Source organism: Coregonus lavaretus (assembly GCF_964263955.1).
Source record: "Coregonus lavaretus genome assembly, chromosome: 6".
Classification (NCBI taxonomy): domain Eukaryota; kingdom Metazoa; phylum Chordata; class Actinopteri; order Salmoniformes; family Salmonidae; genus Coregonus; species Coregonus lavaretus.
In genome coordinates this window covers 6,316,946-6,334,353 of record NC_139993.1, presented here as the reverse complement: position 1 = coordinate 6,334,353, position 17,408 = coordinate 6,316,946, and the positions used below count along the sequence as shown (strand labels likewise).

At 43.8% G+C, this 17,408-nt stretch overlaps 2 protein-coding genes across 2 annotated transcripts; both read left to right on the top strand.

Moving 5' to 3' along the window:
• Window positions 1-294: 294 nt before the first annotated feature.
• LOC311131113 (putative ATP-dependent RNA helicase DDX5) lies at window positions 295-7,102 on the top strand. Its single transcript, XM_084163924.1, has 13 exons — window positions 295-454; window positions 2,072-2,246; window positions 2,352-2,448; window positions 2,545-2,678; window positions 2,777-2,842; window positions 2,934-3,075; window positions 3,193-3,353; window positions 3,591-3,763; window positions 3,921-4,031; window positions 4,124-4,185; window positions 4,271-4,330; window positions 5,822-6,043; window positions 6,293-7,102. The coding sequence occupies exons 1-13, from the start codon at window positions 414-416 to the stop codon at window positions 6,745-6,747; spliced, it is 1,899 nt and encodes a 632-aa protein (XP_084020050.1). The 5' UTR covers window positions 295-413; the 3' UTR covers window positions 6,748-7,102.
• Window positions 7,103-7,325: 223 nt separating this feature from the next.
• Window positions 7,326-11,560, top strand: LOC311130292 (DNA polymerase subunit gamma-2-like). Its single transcript, XM_084163024.1, has 8 exons — window positions 7,326-8,095; window positions 8,246-8,351; window positions 8,850-8,955; window positions 9,196-9,381; window positions 9,978-10,118; window positions 10,296-10,376; window positions 10,458-10,558; window positions 10,837-11,560. The coding sequence occupies exons 1-8, from the start codon at window positions 7,585-7,587 to the stop codon at window positions 11,000-11,002; spliced, it is 1,398 nt and encodes a 465-aa protein (XP_084019150.1). The 5' UTR covers window positions 7,326-7,584; the 3' UTR covers window positions 11,003-11,560.
• The last annotated feature ends 5,848 nt before the right edge of the window (window positions 11,561-17,408 follow it).

Genomic DNA, 17,408 nt, shown 5'->3' with positions numbered 1-17,408 from the left:
CCTTATATACGAAACATCATATTTACCATTGAAGGTTTTACATTAATTAAAATACTAGTATATCTTAGAAGTCGTGTTGACCTCTTTTGTTCCTAATACCAGATTTGAATTGATGCAACTTTGACAATAAATTAATACATTAGTACTTAATTTGGCTCAAGTAATGAAGGTTATTGTAAAAATGGGGTAATAATCACGTCATAAACTGTGCCAATCACCTAACTTCCGTGACCAAATAAGGAGAAAAAGTAGTACCAGACACAGGCGCGTTGATATGTTCCAATGTGTTACTACACGGCTTTCACTGACATCTGTCTGCGCTGCATTTCTATTTTGGTGTGTCGCACTTGTATTTCTCGTAGATTGGTTTAGAGATATAGACACCGTCTGTTACTTTCATACTCTGCTTAACTATGCCTGGATTTTCCGATAGAGATCGTGGCAGAGACAGGGGGTAAGTAGGTAACGTTAATGTATGTTTAGCGAACGCGTTAGCTAGGAAGAGACGTTGCGATGGTCAGTTTTAACGGTACTGTAGCTATCTAGGTAACGTTAAGTTTTGCTTATCCCTGCCATTGGCCTTGGCTAGATGCGCAATGTTAATACGACTTATTTGAACCCTAATAAATTATGTTAAAGTACATTTTGCCTGATATAATTGATGTAACAAGCAAGTCGGGCAAATGTTTAACTAGCAGCTAATGTTAACATTAGCTAGCTAGGTAACGCGTTAGCAATGGGATATTTTCAGAGGCCTATGCTATATATAATAACCATATACACCACGCTTGAGCATAAAATATAGAATGTGATGTTGGTTAGGTAAGAACCATGGAATGTTTGGTCATTTTGCATGTGGCAAAAATAATTTCGAATCAAAATGCCGGCCGGTTCCCTTCTTTGTTCATCTTCTACCGGCCAGAATTAAAATGGCAGCTTAACTGGTTTAAACGTGACGCAGAAACTAATGTAGCTAACGTTAGACCTAGCACATCTTTGCATGTGTAGACAAACGGGTCACTGCTGTCCAGCCCTTGAGCATGGCTCTCAGTTCCATTACACATAAGTAATTGGATGGAGGCGTCGTTCTGTAGGGGGAATGTTGTTAAGAAAAGAGTCACGACGCTCGGTCTTAACATTAACACGCATCGCTTGCGGTACGGGTTTGGAAGCATAAGGACCTTATCTTAAATGTCGGCCAAATTGATACACACCTTTATTGGGTTAGGGTTTCCACACGGCCATATTGCCATGTTACAGCGCTTGTTTACGGAAGAGAGAGTGGACTACCTGCACTAATTAGCTATCTGTGTCTCTGAACACCTGTGTGTAAACGGAAGACAGACGCCACAAACGTGTTGTCAATGAAAAATACTGTCGGCTGCAACTGTTAACGATCTACAGTTAGTGTATTTTTGCATTTGTGAAATTATTTTGATGTGATATTAAAGTAGAGGGATTTGTTTCTATAACCAATTCACGTTTAGATGGAGTGTTTGGCTTCCAGAGCCAATTCAGCCATTAATAAACAGACCATTTAAGGTCCTTGGACTAAGGGGTAACGTTAGGCTCCTTTAGTCCAATATTTGTCTAACTTCTGTCATGCTAGCTGTTGTAGTACTCATCAAGCCATGCAAACTCGTGGGGGAATGTGGGGTATCAGTTCCACCCCAGTATCTCTATTTGCACATCTATCATTCCAGTATTATACGAAATTGTAACTATTTTGCACAATGGCCTATTTATTACCATACCTCCATAACTTATTACATTTGAACACACTGTATATATATTTTCTGTTGTATTTTTGACTTTATGTTTTGTTTACCCCATATGTAACTCTGTGTTGTTTTTATCGCACTGCTTTGCTTTATCTTGGCCAGGTCGCAGTTGTAAATGAGAACTTGTTCTCAACTGGCTTACCTGGTTAAATAAAGGTGAAATAATAATAATAATAATAATAATAATAATAATAATAAAAAATTGTAGCTGGCATAACTATCTGACTTCAACACAGCATTCACTGTATGCTCAGTCATCTAATATTAGATTGTTCCCCTTACTATTTGAGGTATGGAGGTGCACCTCGTTTTGGAGGCGGTGGTGGCAGTAGGGGCGGACCCCCTCAGGGGAAATTTGGCAACCCAGGCGAAAGGTTGCGCAAAAAACACTGGAACATGGATGAGCTCCCAAAGTTTGAGAAGAACTTCTACCAGGAGCACCCGGATGTGATCCGCAGACCACCTGTAAGTGACCCGGGCAGTTCTTTCCATCTGATTTCAGTGTGGTCTTCACCTTTTTGATTAAAATGGTCTTTGCCAATGAACAACCTTTTATGTGTCTAATTTCAGCAAGAGGTGGATAACTACCTTAGAAGTAAAGAAGTAACAGTGAAAGGCAGAGACTGTCCCAAGCCCATGATGAAGTTTCACGAGGCCAATTTTCCAAGTGAGTAAAGCCTCTTCTAACTTTGCTTAAGAACAAGCTGATTGTATAAGATGGTGGCATTGAATCTCATATGTAATCGAACTTTGTCTTTTTCAGATTATGTGATGGATGTCATTGCCAAACAAGGATGGGATGAGCCAACTCCTATCCAAGCTCAGGGCTGGCCTCTGGCCCTCAGTGGGAAAGACATGGTGGGCATCGCCCAGACAGGCTCTGGCAAAACCCTAGCTGTAAGTACATTGATTTAAAACTACTATTGGTAGCATCTTTCTGGTAATTCTTTGTGCATGTGAACCGTTTGAGCTCTGTTTTTTTCTTCCCCTCACAGTATCTGCTGCCTGCAATCGTGCACATTCAACACCAGCCATTCTTGGAGCATGGAGACGGACCTATAGTAAGTACACCATAAGCCTCTAGACTAGAGAACATCCTTAGTAGTTTTACAGGGTACGTCCAGTTGAATAACACTTGTCTTTGTCTTTCAGTGTTTGGTACTGGCCCCGACCCGGGAGCTGGCCCAGCAGGTGCAGCAGGTTGCTGCCGAGTATGGCAGGGCCTCCCGCCTGAAGTCTGTCTGTGTCTATGGTGGAGCCCCCAAAGGACCCCAGATCCGGGACCTCGAGAGAGGTATCTATCCACCACTTTGTTTTGCTATTATTTGTTTGCTCAGTATGTTTGTTCTGTATTAAATAATTCTGGTGATAAGAGGCAGACAGCTGAGTGAGTGTTGTCTGTCCCCCCCAGGTGTTGAGATCTGTATCGCCACCCCAGGGCGTCTCATTGACTTCCTGGAGGCTGGGAAGACCAACCTTCGCAGGTGTACCTACCTTGTGCTGGATGAGGCTGACCGTATGCTGGACATGGGCTTCGAGCCCCAAATCCGCAAAATCGTGGACCAAATTAGAGTATGTGGCTTTGACTCAACTCTATTCCTTTGGCTAGAATTTTTCAGTATAAAGGCTCATTCCCGCAGTGATTTGTAGACTTGCTCAATACTTGATAATTTCAATTGGCAGAATTCCCATTGGACTTTGATTGACAAATCATTGCAGAGTCTGCATTTTCCTGTAGGATCAGCCATTAGACTGCTTGAAGGATTTGAAGAAATACTAAGTCAACTATTTTCTCTGTTCTCCTCTCAGCCGGATCGTCAGACCCTCATGTGGAGTGCCACCTGGCCCAAGGAGGTGCGTCAGCTGGCTGAGGACTTCCTGAAGCAGTACGTCCAGATCAACGTGGGCGCTCTGCAGCTCAGCGCCAACCATAACATCCTGCAGATAGTGGACGTGTGCAACGACGGAGAGAAGGATGACAAGTGAGTGACTCATTTCTCCTCAGCAAAAGCCAAACGTCACATTTACACCGCTTCATAATTGAAGGAATTCAAACAGAAGGACTCTTCAATTGGTCATTAATTTGTAAAGTGTGCGTCACGTCATCAATTTTAACCCGATCTCGTCTTTCCCCCTAAGACTGCTCCGGCTGCTAGAGGAGATCATGAGCGAGAAGGAGAACAAGACCATCATCTTTACCGAGACCAAGAGACGCTGTGATGAGCTCACCAGGAGGATGAGACGAGATGGGTAAGGGTCATCACACTAGTGTCTCATTTAACTGGGAACTGATTATCCCTGTAATGAGTCATGCCTCTGATGTCCATGTTTGTCTGTTACAGCTGGCCAGCAATGGGTATCCACGGAGACAAGAGCCAGCAGGAGAGGGACTGGGTTCTCAATGGTATGCCTGAAATATTTTCAGTCTTTTTTGAGTTTGTCATGACAATGTTATGGACGTATAACTGAAGTCAATGATCTTTCCACAGAATTCAAATATGGCAAGGCCCCCATCCTCATCGCCACCGACGTGGCCTCCCGTGGTCTAGGTCAGTGTGGCTTTGGTTAAACCCTCTGGTTGTTTTTCTCAATATTTTCACTTTTTTAAAGAAAGTGGTTTTGGCTTTCTTTAACTTCTCTATGCATTTTCTGAGTTTTTCTCACCTAAAGGTGCAGTCTTTGTGGCAGGGCCTAGGCATGACAAGTCCCAGGCCTCGAGGGGGAAGGAGGACATATTGGAAGTGAAGTTGCCCCACTGGCTGCCACCCAGTGGGCCTAGAAAGGTGAAAGCTCTGTGTGCCAGTAATCCTCAAGTCAAAAGGCAGTGTGGCTAAGCCTTGTTTCTGATATCTGTTTCTGTTTTTTATACATGACATCATTTGTTCTCTGTCCATGGATTTTTACCTGACAAATGCCTATTCGTCGGGACGTTACCAACTCAAACGTTACACACACAAAAACAAACGCTTGATGTGACCATTTGCCTTGCATGCGTTTTGTAGAGGGCACTGTGTTGCAAGTCACTGTTTGAGATTTGGAGCGATTCTGTTAGTTGCGGAGCTTGTCCCAAAAAAAAGCATGGGTGTTTAGCGAATGTCACAGCTTTCCATTGCTATATATTTTTTTCTCCCTCACTCAAAGCACTGGTTTTCTTGAAATGGAGAGAGACGTTTTCAACTTACTGTTGTCGAATCGAAATTGATGAGAAACTGGCACATGTGTTTAAGGGGCTATGGGAACATCTAGAGAAAGTGAGAAATAGAAGAGCTTCAAAAACCAAAGTTCCTCCCTCGCCTGCTTTTTAAAGTCATGTCGAGACCTGCCAACGAGAGACATTTTCTCAAGTGAACGAACACTGGCTTCTGGGAAGATCTTGCCTAGACGAGACTGATGGGGGCGGGGTGCTCTATGCTCTCTGAGGGGCACCACGGGTCAATACTAGGGCCTTTTTCATTTTCGCTTTTTTTGGGTCCCCCCTCAAATTAGTACTTGGTCTATTCGGTCTTGGCAAGACGTGCAGTGAGGCCTTTATTAGCAAGCTTCTTATGAGTGTGTACTGGGAAAAAGGACCTTCAGAACCCATACCAACTGAAAGGTCCTATATTGGCACACGAGGAGGCAACAGTGCACATAGCGGCCCTACTGCGTAGAAGCTCCTGGATGTCACTTGACAATTTGTGGGGGAGTTCGCTGCATTGGGAAAGGACTAGTGAATGCATACTCCTTAATGGTAAGACTTCAAATCCAGTTCTTTTCCTCCCCTGGTTAAAAACGGGAGGGGGAATGCCTTAGGATTTTTTGATATGGTAAGCAAACGGAGTGTGCATCTCGTTTTTCTCTTCCCACAGTAGTATTCCCATGGAGTAGAACGTTTTCCTTGGATTGTGTTGGTTAACCCCGTTCTTTGCAGCTCAGCTAAGTATCCAGTCTGGAACCTTTTAGCTCTCCATTGTCTATGCTAACTTTGTCCTTTGGTCTGGCTGTTGTGGTGTGCAAAATCCTGTATGGCTACCTTTTTGCCACACTGCAACACTTTACAGATGTGGAGGATGTGAAATTTGTCATAAATTATGACTATCCTAACTCCTCTGAGGACTATATCCACCGCATTGGACGCACGGCCCGCAGTCAAAAAACGGGCACCGCCTACACCTTCTTCACCCCCAACAACATGAAACAGGCCAGCGACCTCATAGCTGTGCTCCGCGAAGCCAACCAGGCTATCAACCCCAAGCTCCTCCAGATGGCAGAGGCCAGAGGAGGTAATTCCTATGGCGGGTGAGATGTGAACAAGGCTGTGGTTACATCTGCAGACATTTAGATTTTATATAGATAATAAATCTATTTGAAGGGTTTTGGGGCAGAGGTGCTTAAAATATTAAATACGAAGATGACCCACCTTGTTCTCACCATATTTGTCAACTATCATTTTAGTTTAAATGTCCTCACGCCACCCATCACTGCTACCAGTCTCATCACTGCCCTGTCTCTTGTTTTGTCTTGTTTTCCAGGTCGTGGAGGGGGGGGAAGAGGTGGCTATAGGGATGACCGACGAGATAGGTATTCTGGGGGGAGGAGTTACGGTGGTGGTGGTGGTGGTAGTGGTAGTTACAGGGACAAGGATAGCGACAGGGGGTTCGGTGGGGGACCAAAGAGTGCCTTCGGCGCAAAAACCCAAAACGGAGGGGGCTACGGGGGTAGCACCTATGACAAGGGCGCTAGCTCTGGTGGTAGCTACGGCAACAGCTACGGCAGCAATGGACAGGCTAGCTTCGGCGCCGCCAACCAGGTGGGTGCGTTCGGCGGCGGCCAGAACTTCCAGGCCCCTCCACAGTTCGGAGCCGCACAGGCGCCCGCCCCAAACGGCATGGGTCGCCCGCCTTTCCCCTTTAACCCACAGGCACAGCAGGCCCAACAACCCCCACCCATGGTACCCTACTCTATGCCTCCACCTTTCCCACAGTAACTGACTAGGCCTAGATTGTGCGTACAATACACAACGAAACCACCTTTTTTCCCTCTTGTCTTTAAATCATATTATTATTATTATTATTATTATCCTTTGTACTGTTTAACTTTTTGCTTACAGCAGGGTTGGAATTCTTCAGTAATCCCAAGCATTGAAATGAGTCCCGAGGGGATTGTTAAGTGCATCTTTAACTGGTGCACCTCCCCTTGACTGTTTTTATTTGTTACATTCCTCAGTAATTTATTTTTACTAGGTAATGCAGATTTTGAGTTAGTGGTATGTTTAAAGTGATATGTTAAGATCTTACCTGGGGGTCATGCATGGGCCTTCAAATAAAACAATTAAATCTTAATTTTGTGGTGGTTCATTGTTCTATTCTGATCATTCATCCAGCATTTAATCTTAGTGGATATTCAATTAAAACAATTACATCATGCCATATTATAGCAAACATTCCTAATTGCACAAGTATAACGGTAAGGTAACAAGATAACGTAAGGTTTTGGATGAGGACTTTTGTCTCATTTTCATGTCGACGCGGAAGTGACGTTGACGTTATAGCTTTACTTCCGGGTGCTCCCAGTTTACGCATTACACATGGTTGCAAGTATTTTTAGAGATAGAAGAGCATTTATATTACATTAAGTTGCCAGGCTTTGCCGAAACTACGCGTGGTTGTATTCGCAGGCAAGTGCATTCACTTTCAAATGTCCTTTTCTAACGTGATATCAGCCTAGGAATGAGAAATGTGAGACCGCACGCAATGCAGTGTTAGGTTAATTGCAGCTTGACGCGTGCTTAACTTTTCAATAACGAAATGAGTGACTACTAAACATGCTCAATTACTGTGTTAGACGACTCATCTGGAGATGTGAGAACATACCAAAAACCTCACTATGCTGCAGGATAGGTTTTGCTCTTCAGCACTGCAGGGACCGCTGTACTGCAACTTCTGCTAGGTCCGGCGCTGAGGACTCGGACCACACAAAAACACTGATGCAGCTATGCACTGACAGGTATTACATAGCTACTGGCCAACTTAATAGAGATTCGTTTCAGCGTGGAACCAACTGTGGATATGGACCACTTGGTATGGAACTTAGGAAGAACATTCTTGAACAATGGTGGAACTCTGTGATAGGGTCCAGGGCGGAGGTGTTTGGGATAAGCACCCTACACACTAGTAAGGACAGAACTACTGAGAGGGATGGACAATTGAGGGTTGTTGACACTGAAAACCTACGTCAAATACTTTCCCAGAGAGAGCTAAGCAAGGACCAACTTATTCAGAAGCTACAGACCCTTATCCAGAATGGTGCATCTGTTCGAACAAGTATTTTCCAAGGTAACTATCATTGGGTGTTGTATTGAACACCTCTGCTATTTTTACTTGTGAGCATGCTTCAGGTGATAGAAATTTGAACGTGTAGAGTTAAATGAAATTCAACGTTGGGTTTCCAGGCTAACATGGTCAATGCTCTTCCCTCCTGTCCAGGTGCTTTGGAGCAGTATGTGCCCTCTTTAGAACTAGTGAACAGAAAGCTGCCTTTCGGCCTGGCTGAGACCGGCTTGTGCTTCCAGCCATCAGGCGGACCTGGTTGGTGAGGCTTCCTCCTCGTCCCTCAAATCACATGAACCATTCAGCTGCACTGTCATCATTTACCATTGTGCTTATTCAAAGTACAAATAGATTTAATTGAGCATAGATTTAACCTAAATCATACGTCCTTGTGTGTTGTTTGAGATGGCAGATTGCTATAATAACACCTGGGCATATCAGACTATAGAGTAGTTGTGAACTTTTAAAGGTAGACTCAGCGATATGATGTAAATTCAGAAAGTAAACAGCGTAGTGGGTCTATTCCTGCAACAACTAAGAGCGCTGAAGAGCGAGGTTCAACTTCTCAGCTGTTTTGATTCCGTACCTAGGATGCTCTTAACAGGATGAAGCGAACCCGTGCGCATGCGCACATACTGTGTGTGACTGTGTGGGCAAAGTCTTGCATCTCGCTTATCTCAATAACTGCGGTGCTGCTCGTGGCAACGTCATTTTGCTGAGTCTACCTTTAACCCCTAATCTGTGTGTCCATTCCTGGCAGCCCAGATGAAGTTACCCAGTCCTCTTTGGTGTGGTTCTGCTCGCCCCGCACCACTTCACAGTGGCTGGACTACTGGGCACGGCATCGGCTGCAGTGGTGGAGAAAGGTGGATAATTTTATTATCCAATTCATTGTGGTCAAGATCACTTTCTCTGTCTGCAAATTAATCTGGATCTTGAACATGAATCTGAATCTTGATTTAAAATCTATAGAAACAACATTTGTTTCTGTGTTGATATTTGTAATGCTGAAAGACAACTTGACTTAATGTGGATAGTAAAGTACGTTTCTCTAATCTCATCTCTCTGTCCATCCAATCCTGTCCCTCCATCCATCTATAATCCAGTTTGCCCTGGGCCCATCTGACTTCAGCTGCAGTGACATAACAGAAGAGGAGCTGGCAGGCCGGGCGTCTCGTGGTGTGAAAATTGTGTACAATTTCCCATGGGGCCCAGAGGCCCTGGAGACTCTGTTGAGCCGAGGTGACGCAGAGCTGCTGCAGACACATAAGGGCGCTCGCAACAAACTACAGGTCAGTGTAATGCTGCCTTCTCCTGCAGGGACAAAACTGCAGTTAATACCCTATCCCACTTATGCTGTCACAATAAAACAATTTGGGAGTAGATCTTTATAGCTTTTCACAATATGTCAGTTGCGCAGGAGGCTGCTGAGGGGAGGACGGCTCATAATAATGGCTGGAATGGAGTGAATGGAATGGCATCAAACACATGGAAACCATATGTTGGATTAGTTCGATACCATTCCATTAATTCTGTTCCAGCCATTACTTTGAGCCAGTCCTCCCCAATTAAGGTGCCAATGGAGCAGCTGGTCAGTTATGTCAGTTGTGTTGCGGCAGGTAGCCTAGCGGTTAGAGCGTTATGCCAGTAACCGAAAGAGCTCTGGTTTGAATACCGAAGCCGACAAGGTGAAATATCTTGGTGCCCTTGAGCAAGGCACTTAACCCTAATTTGCTCCAGAGGTGCCGTACTACTATGGCTGACCCTGTAAAACAACACATTTCACTGCACTTATCCGGTGTATGTGACAATAAAACATATTTTTGTTATTGAAGTAAGATTTAATTAACCATATCAGCGCTCCATATTTTTTCTCTGTCATTCACAGTGCCGAGATGGGAGGAAGTCAGTAGTCCCCTATGCCATCTCCGTAACTGGAAACATAGAGCGAGGAGTGTTGGCATACCTGTACAACTCAATCCAACAAGTAAAGAAAGTCGACAGCAAACAGAGGCTACAGCAGAGAAAGGTGAAACACCTAAGTCCTTTTCACATTAGCTTTAGTATGGTTACATCTCTGATGACATGGGTGAGAACTTGAGCATCCAACATCTTACTTGGAATTTTTATTTCTGTCCTCTGTTTTTTGAACTGATGGCAATTGTTAGAATGTGCGACACACACTGACATCTTGTTGCCCTTGTAGGTTTTGAAGCTCCATCCTATTTTGTCTCCAGTCAAAGTGGCCTTGGACATGGGAAGGGGAGCCACTGTGGAACTAAGACAGGTTGGAAACTATTGAGATATACACAAAGTTATTAAATAAGACTATGTTTGATTGTAGTTATAAAAGTATATTCTACATTAGGTTTGTGAAGGCTTGCTGCAGGAGTTCTTGGAAGGGGAAGTTGCTGCATGGCCTGGATATCTTGAAACCATGCCAACCTCAATGGAGCAGCTGAACACAAAGTACAACTTCTTCATACCATGATAGTATAGTTTCTTTATGTTGTGGTTTCTCATTTCATGTAACGGATTGCATGTGCTGTCCACTGTTGGATGCATTCTGAATACAATATAATTCTGATCTCAAAAGCCACACATATTTAGTGGCAATGCAATTTAGTGTATACGTAATTGTATAATATGTTGACATTTGACTTCACTGAAGGTGATCTCGATAGAAGCAGTACTGTTTCCCTGTGGGGACCTACTGTAAGTATTATGTTTGGTGCCTGTGTGTCCAGGTATGATGAGATGGGGGTGCTGTTCACTGTGGTGATCAGTGACAACACGCTTGAGAGTGGCTTACTGCAGGTGCGCAGCCGCGACACCACCATCAAGGAGACCATGCACATCTCCGAGGTCAAGAACTTTCTGGTCAGATACATATCTGCTGCAGAGAACATATGAGCCATAGAGGGCGTTATATTAATGCCCCGGGTGAACCGGGTTAGCATGGATTACATTTGTTTTGGAATTCGGCTTAAAACAGAAGTGACGTAGATTAAGCACGTGGAATAATGAGTAGGATTCTGTGTTTTCACATGCGAAAGTGATTGCTGTTGATTAAAAGGTTTTATCTGCCTTCCCAATGAAAACTAGTTTGAAAATGTGATCATATATTTTATGGAAAGTTTATGTATGTTTGTGAACGATGCATCATGCTGCCTTGTTGACAACATGACAGAGTGGCACAGATTACTGTTCGATTTGTTTCGAATGGGCGCTCCTCCCTCTCCGCTTTGCCCATTCACGTCACATGCCATAGCCCAGTGCACTTAATCAAACTCCCTCATTGATTGAAAACTGACATGTTCACCTGACATTTGGCAAAATGTTAAAGAATGGGGTAGTGGGCCCCCATGGGCAGTGGGAAAGCTGTCTATATGCGTTTGTGTTTTGGAGAACTATACCCCAAAGCCTATTTGACTATCTAGTATACTATATTAAAAGTTGTTCATAATTTTCACTTTGTGGTTGTAATTTTGTTGTCAAAGTGTCACTCAAATGCAGTCATATCAATAGCAAATTCTCATACGGAACTTTTTCTACAGGTCAACAAAACATGACTCCAAATATATATATATATATATATATACACAGTGGGGAGAACAAGTATTTGATACACTGCCGATTTTGCAGGTTTTCCTACTTACAAAGCATGTAGAGGTCTGTGATTTTTATCATAGGTACACTTCAACTGTGAGAGACGGAATCTAAAACAAAAATCCAGAAAATCACATTGTATGATTTTTAAGTAATTAATTTGCATTTTATTGCATGACATAAGTATTTGATCACCTACCAACCAGTAAGAATTCCGGCTCTCACAGACCTGTTAGTTTTTCTTTAAGAAGCCCTCCTGTTCTCCACTCATTACCTGTATTAACTGCACCTGTTTGAACTCGTTACCTGTATAAAAGACACCTGTCCACACACTCAATCAAACAGACTCCAACCTCTCCACAATGGCCAAGACCAGAGAGCTGTGTAAGGACATCCGGGATAAAATTGTAGACCTGCATAAGGCTGGGATGGGCTACAGGACAATAGGCAAGCAGCTTGGTGAGAAGGCAACAACTGTTGGCGCAATTATTAGAAAATGGAAGAAGTTCAAGATGACGGTCAATCACCCTCGGTCTGGGGCTCCATGCAAGATCTCACCTCAAGGGGCATCAATGATCATGAGGAAGGTGAGGGATCAGCCCAGAACTACACGGCAGGACCTGGTCAATGACCTGAAGAGAGCTGGGACCACAGTCTCAAAGAAAACCATTAGTAACACACTACGCCGTCATGGATTAAAATCCTGCAGCGCACGCAAGGTCCCCCTGCTCAAGCCAGCGCATGTCCAGGCCCGTCTGAAGTTTGCCAATGACCATCTGGATGATCCAGAGGAGGAATGGGAGAAGGTCATATGGTCTGATGAGACAAAAATATAGCTTTTTGGTATAAACTCCACTCGCCGTGTTTGGAGGAAGAAGAAGAAGGATGAGTACCATCCCAACCGTGAAGCATGGAGGTGGAAACATCATTCTTTGGGGATGCTTTTCTGCAAAGGGGACAGGACGACTGCACCGTATTGAGGGGAGGATGGATGGGGCCATGTATCGCGAGATCTTGGCCAACAACCTCCTTCCCTCAGTAAGAGCATTGAAGATGGGTCGTGGCTGGGTCTTCCAGCATGACAATGACCCGAAACACACAGCCAGGGCAACTAAGGAGTGGCTCCGTAAGAAGCATCTCAAGGTCCTGGAGTGGCCTAGCCAGTCTCCAGACCTGAACCCAATAGAAAATCTTTGGAGGGAGCTGAAAGTCCTTATTGCCCAGCGACAGCCCCGAAGCCTGAAGGATCTGGAGAAGGTCTGTACGGAGGAGTGGGCCAAAATCCCTGCTGCAGTGTGTGCAAACCTGGTCAAGACCTACAGGAAACGTATGATCTCTGTAATTGCAAACAAAGGTTTCTGTACCAAATATTAAGTTCTGCTTTTCTGATGTATCAAATACTTATGTCATGCAATAAAATGCAAATTAATTACTTAAAAATCATACAATGTGATTTTCTGGATTTTTGTTTTAGATTCCGTCTCTCACAGTTGAAGTGTACCTATGATAAAAATTACAGACCTCTACATGCTTTGTAAGTAGGAAAACCTGCAAAATCGGCAGTGTATCAAATACTTGTTCTCCCCACTGTATATATATATGTGTGTGTACAAGTAAAAGTTTGGACACACCTACTCATTCAAGGGTTTTTCTTTATTTTTACCATTTTCTACATTGTAGAATAATAGTGAAGACATTAAAAACTATGAAATAACACATGGAATCATGTAGTAACCAAAAAAGTGTTAAACAAATGAAAATATATTCAATATTTGAGATTCTTCAAAGTAGCCACCCTTTGCCTTGATAACAGCTTTGCATTCTCGCAACTAGCTTCATGAGGTAGTCACCTGGAACGCATTTCAATTAACAGGTGTGCCTGGTTAAAAGTTCATTTGTGGAATTTCTTTCCTTACTGCATTTGAGCCAATCAGTTGTGTTGTGACAAGGTAGGGTTGGTATACGGAAGATAGCCCTATTTGGTAAAATACCAAGTCCATATTATGGCAAGAACAGCTCAAATAAGCAAAGAGAAATGACAGTCCATCATTACTTTAAGACATGAAGGTCAGTCAATCTGGAAAATTGTGCAGTTGCAAAAACCATCAAGCGCTATGATGAAACTGGCTCTCATGAGGACCGCCACATGAAGACCCAGAGTTACGTCTGCTGTAGAGGATAAGTTAATTAGAATAACTGCGCCTCAGATTGCAGCCCAAATAAATGCTTCACAGTAACAGACACATCTCAACATCAACTGTTCAGAGGAGACTGCATGAATCAGGCCTTCATGGTCGAATTGCTGCAAAGAAACCACTACTAAAGGACACCAATAAGAAGAAGTGACTTGCTTGGGCCAAGAAACATGAGCAATGGACATTAGACTGGTGGAAATCTGTCCTTTGGTCCAAATTTGAGATTTTTGGTTCCAACCGTCGTGTCTTTGTGAGACGCAGAATAGGTGAACGGATGATCTCTGCATGTGTGGTTCCCACCGTGAAGCATGGAGGAGGTGTGATGGTGTGGGGGTGCTTTGCTGGTGACACTGTCAGTGATTTGTTTAGAATTCAAGGCACACTTAACCAGCATGGCTACCACAGCATTCTGCAGCGATACGCCATCCCATCTGGTTTGCGCTTAGTGGGACTATAATTTGTTTTTTAACAGGACAATGACCCAAAACACACCTCCAAAGAATGACAAGAGTGTGCAAAGCAAAGGGTGGCTACTTTGAAGAATGTAAAATATAAAATATATTTTGATTTGTTTAACACTTTTTTGGTTACTACATGATTCCATATGTGTTATTTCATAGTTTTGATGTCTTCACTATTATTATACAATGCAGAAAATAGTTTTTAAAAAAATAAGAAAAAACCCTTGAATGAGTAAGTGTGTCCAAATTTTGACTGGTACTGTGTACTGAACAAAAATATTAATGCAACAATTCATATTCATATAAAGAAGTTCATATAAAGAAATCATTCAATTGAAATAAATTCATTAGGCCCTAATCTATGGATTTTACATGACTGGGAATACTGATACAAAAAAAATAAAGTAGGAGCGTGGATCAGAAAACCAGTCACCGTGTGACCATTTGCAGCATGACACATCTTCTTCGCATAGAGTTGATCAGGCTGTTGATTGTGGCCAGTGGAATATTGTCCCACTCCTCTTCAATGGCTGTGCGAAGTTGCTGGATATTGGCAGGGACTGGAACACACTGTCGTACACGTGGATCCAGAGCATTCCAAACATGTTCAATGGGTGACATGTCTGGCATGCAAAGGAAGAACATGGATATTATCAGCTACCAAAAATTGTATACAGATCCTTGTGATATGGGGCTGTGCATTATCATGCTGATACATGAGGTGATGGCGGTGGATGAATGGCACGACAATGGGCTTCAGGACCTCGTCACGGTATCTCTGTGCATTCAAATTGCCATCCATAAAATGCAATTGTGTTCGTTGTCCGTAGCTTATGCCTGCCCATACCATAACACCACTGCCACCATGGGGCACTCTGTTCACAACGTTGACATCAACAAACCGCTTGCCCACACGACACAATACACGCTGTCTGCCATCTGCCCGGTACAGTTGAAACTGGGATTAATCCTTGAAGAGCACACTTCTCCAGTGTGCCAAGTGGCCATTTTAGGTGAGCATTGGCCCAATGAAGTTGGTTACAACGCCGAACTGCAGTCAGGTCAAGACCCTGGTGAGGACGATGAGCATGCAGATTAGCTTCCCTGGGACGGTTTCTGACAGTTTGTGCAGAAATTCTTCGGTTTTGCAAACCCAGTTTCATCAGCTGTAAGGGTGGCTGGTCTCAGACGATCCCGCAGGTGAATAAGTCGGATGTGGAGGTCCTGTGCTGGCGTGGTTACACGTGGTCTACGGCTGTGAAGCCGGTTGGACATACTGCCAAAATCTCTTAAAACGACGTTGGAGGCAGTTTATGGTAGAGAAATTAACATTAAATTATCTGGCAACAGCTCTGGTGGATATTCCTGCAGTCAGCATGCCAATTGTACACCCCCTCAAAACTAGAGACAGCTGTAGCGTTGTGTGACAAAACTGCACATTTTAGTGGCCTTTTATTGTCCCCAGCACAAGGTGCACCTGTGTAAGGATCATGCTGTTTAATCAACTTCTTAATATGTCACACCAGTCAGGTGGAGGAATTTCAAGTGCAAACAGAGTGAGCCGGGCGCCAGACTGAGTTCTGGAGGTGAAATGGAAGTGAATGAGGGCGAGTTAAGTGAGGTGGAAGGTCTGGTGAAAAGCTCGGAATCCGAGCCTGGCATCAATGGACATGATCAAGAAGAATCTGGTCCAGTAGGAGTTAACTTTTTGGAGAAAGTGGATCCTTGCCTTTTGGTGGATCCATTTGTTGTTTCAGGGTGGGGGAGAAAGGAGTTTGGTGCAGCTGAATCAGTTAACGTAACCTGTGGTGGACTTTAGATATTTGTTTGTGTTTCTTCTGACCAGAGGGATTGGGTGCTACGTGTTACGCAACTTGGGTCAAGATCTGTTTCTTGCTTTGCTCTTAGGAACAGGGCACCATTGAAAGGAGTGATTTCTGGGGAAGTGTTAAGTGTGGAGGTGGAGAAATTGAAGTTGAAGATTCCTGGTGTTTGTGATACCCACCGTTTGGTGCGACGCAGACCCAGTGGTGAGCGTGGTGAAGTAGAGGAGTCACTGTCAGTCCTTTTGAGTTTTGAGTCATGGTCTGTAGCCGACAAAGTCATTGTTAGGATACATCAGTTATCCTGTTAGAGCTTTTGAGCCGAATCCACTGCGCTGTTCTCGCTGTTTCAGGTGCAACGTTTATGGTCATGTTGCAGCAGTTTGTAGGAGGGAGATTCCAAGATGTGGGAACTGTGCAGGAGGGCATGGGATAGAGGATTGTGTAGTTTTGGTAGGTAACATTTTGTGTGTTAACTGTAGGGTGCCCACGTTGCTGGGGATCAGAAGTGTCCTGTGCGAGAGAGGCAGGTTGAGGTGGCTAGAGTCAGAGTATTGCAGAAGGTGTTGTATGCCAAGGCAGTGAGGAAAGTAGATGAGGATGGTTCAAGGGTGAGGGATCCTGAGAGGATCCCTGTGAGTATTATTATTATTATTATTATTATTAGTAGATCTGTGTCAGCACAGAGGGATAGGCCAATAAGTGACATATGCTTCAGTAAGGCAGGTAGCTTAGTGGTTAAGAGCGTTGTGCCAGTAACCGAAAGGTCTCTGGTTCTAATCCCCGAGCCGACTAGGTGAAAAATATGTCGATGTGCCCTTGAGCAAGGCACTTAACCCTAATTGCTCCTGTAAGTCGCTCTGGATAAGAGCGTCTGCTAAATGACGTAAATGTAACGTTGGCTTCTTAGCGTTCATAGCAATGGTTATCAACTGTACCGCAGAAATTGAATGTAAATCACAGAAAATAGATGTGGTGGCAGCTGCAGAGAAGTATTTGGGTTTATGGGATTTGACGTCAGAATAGTTTTTGTAACTTCAGAAGAGTTACAGGGTGTGTTGAGTGGTAGTGTTCCGTCCTCCCAGGCCGTTCGCATAGTGCAGGAGTAGACAGGGTCAAAGTAGTGGAATGGGGTAGTGGGTTTTTAATGAGTGTAGGATTAGTTTGAAGGATGTTTTTTTATTTCATTTTGTATTACGAAGTATAATGGATTTATATTATAGTGCAGTTG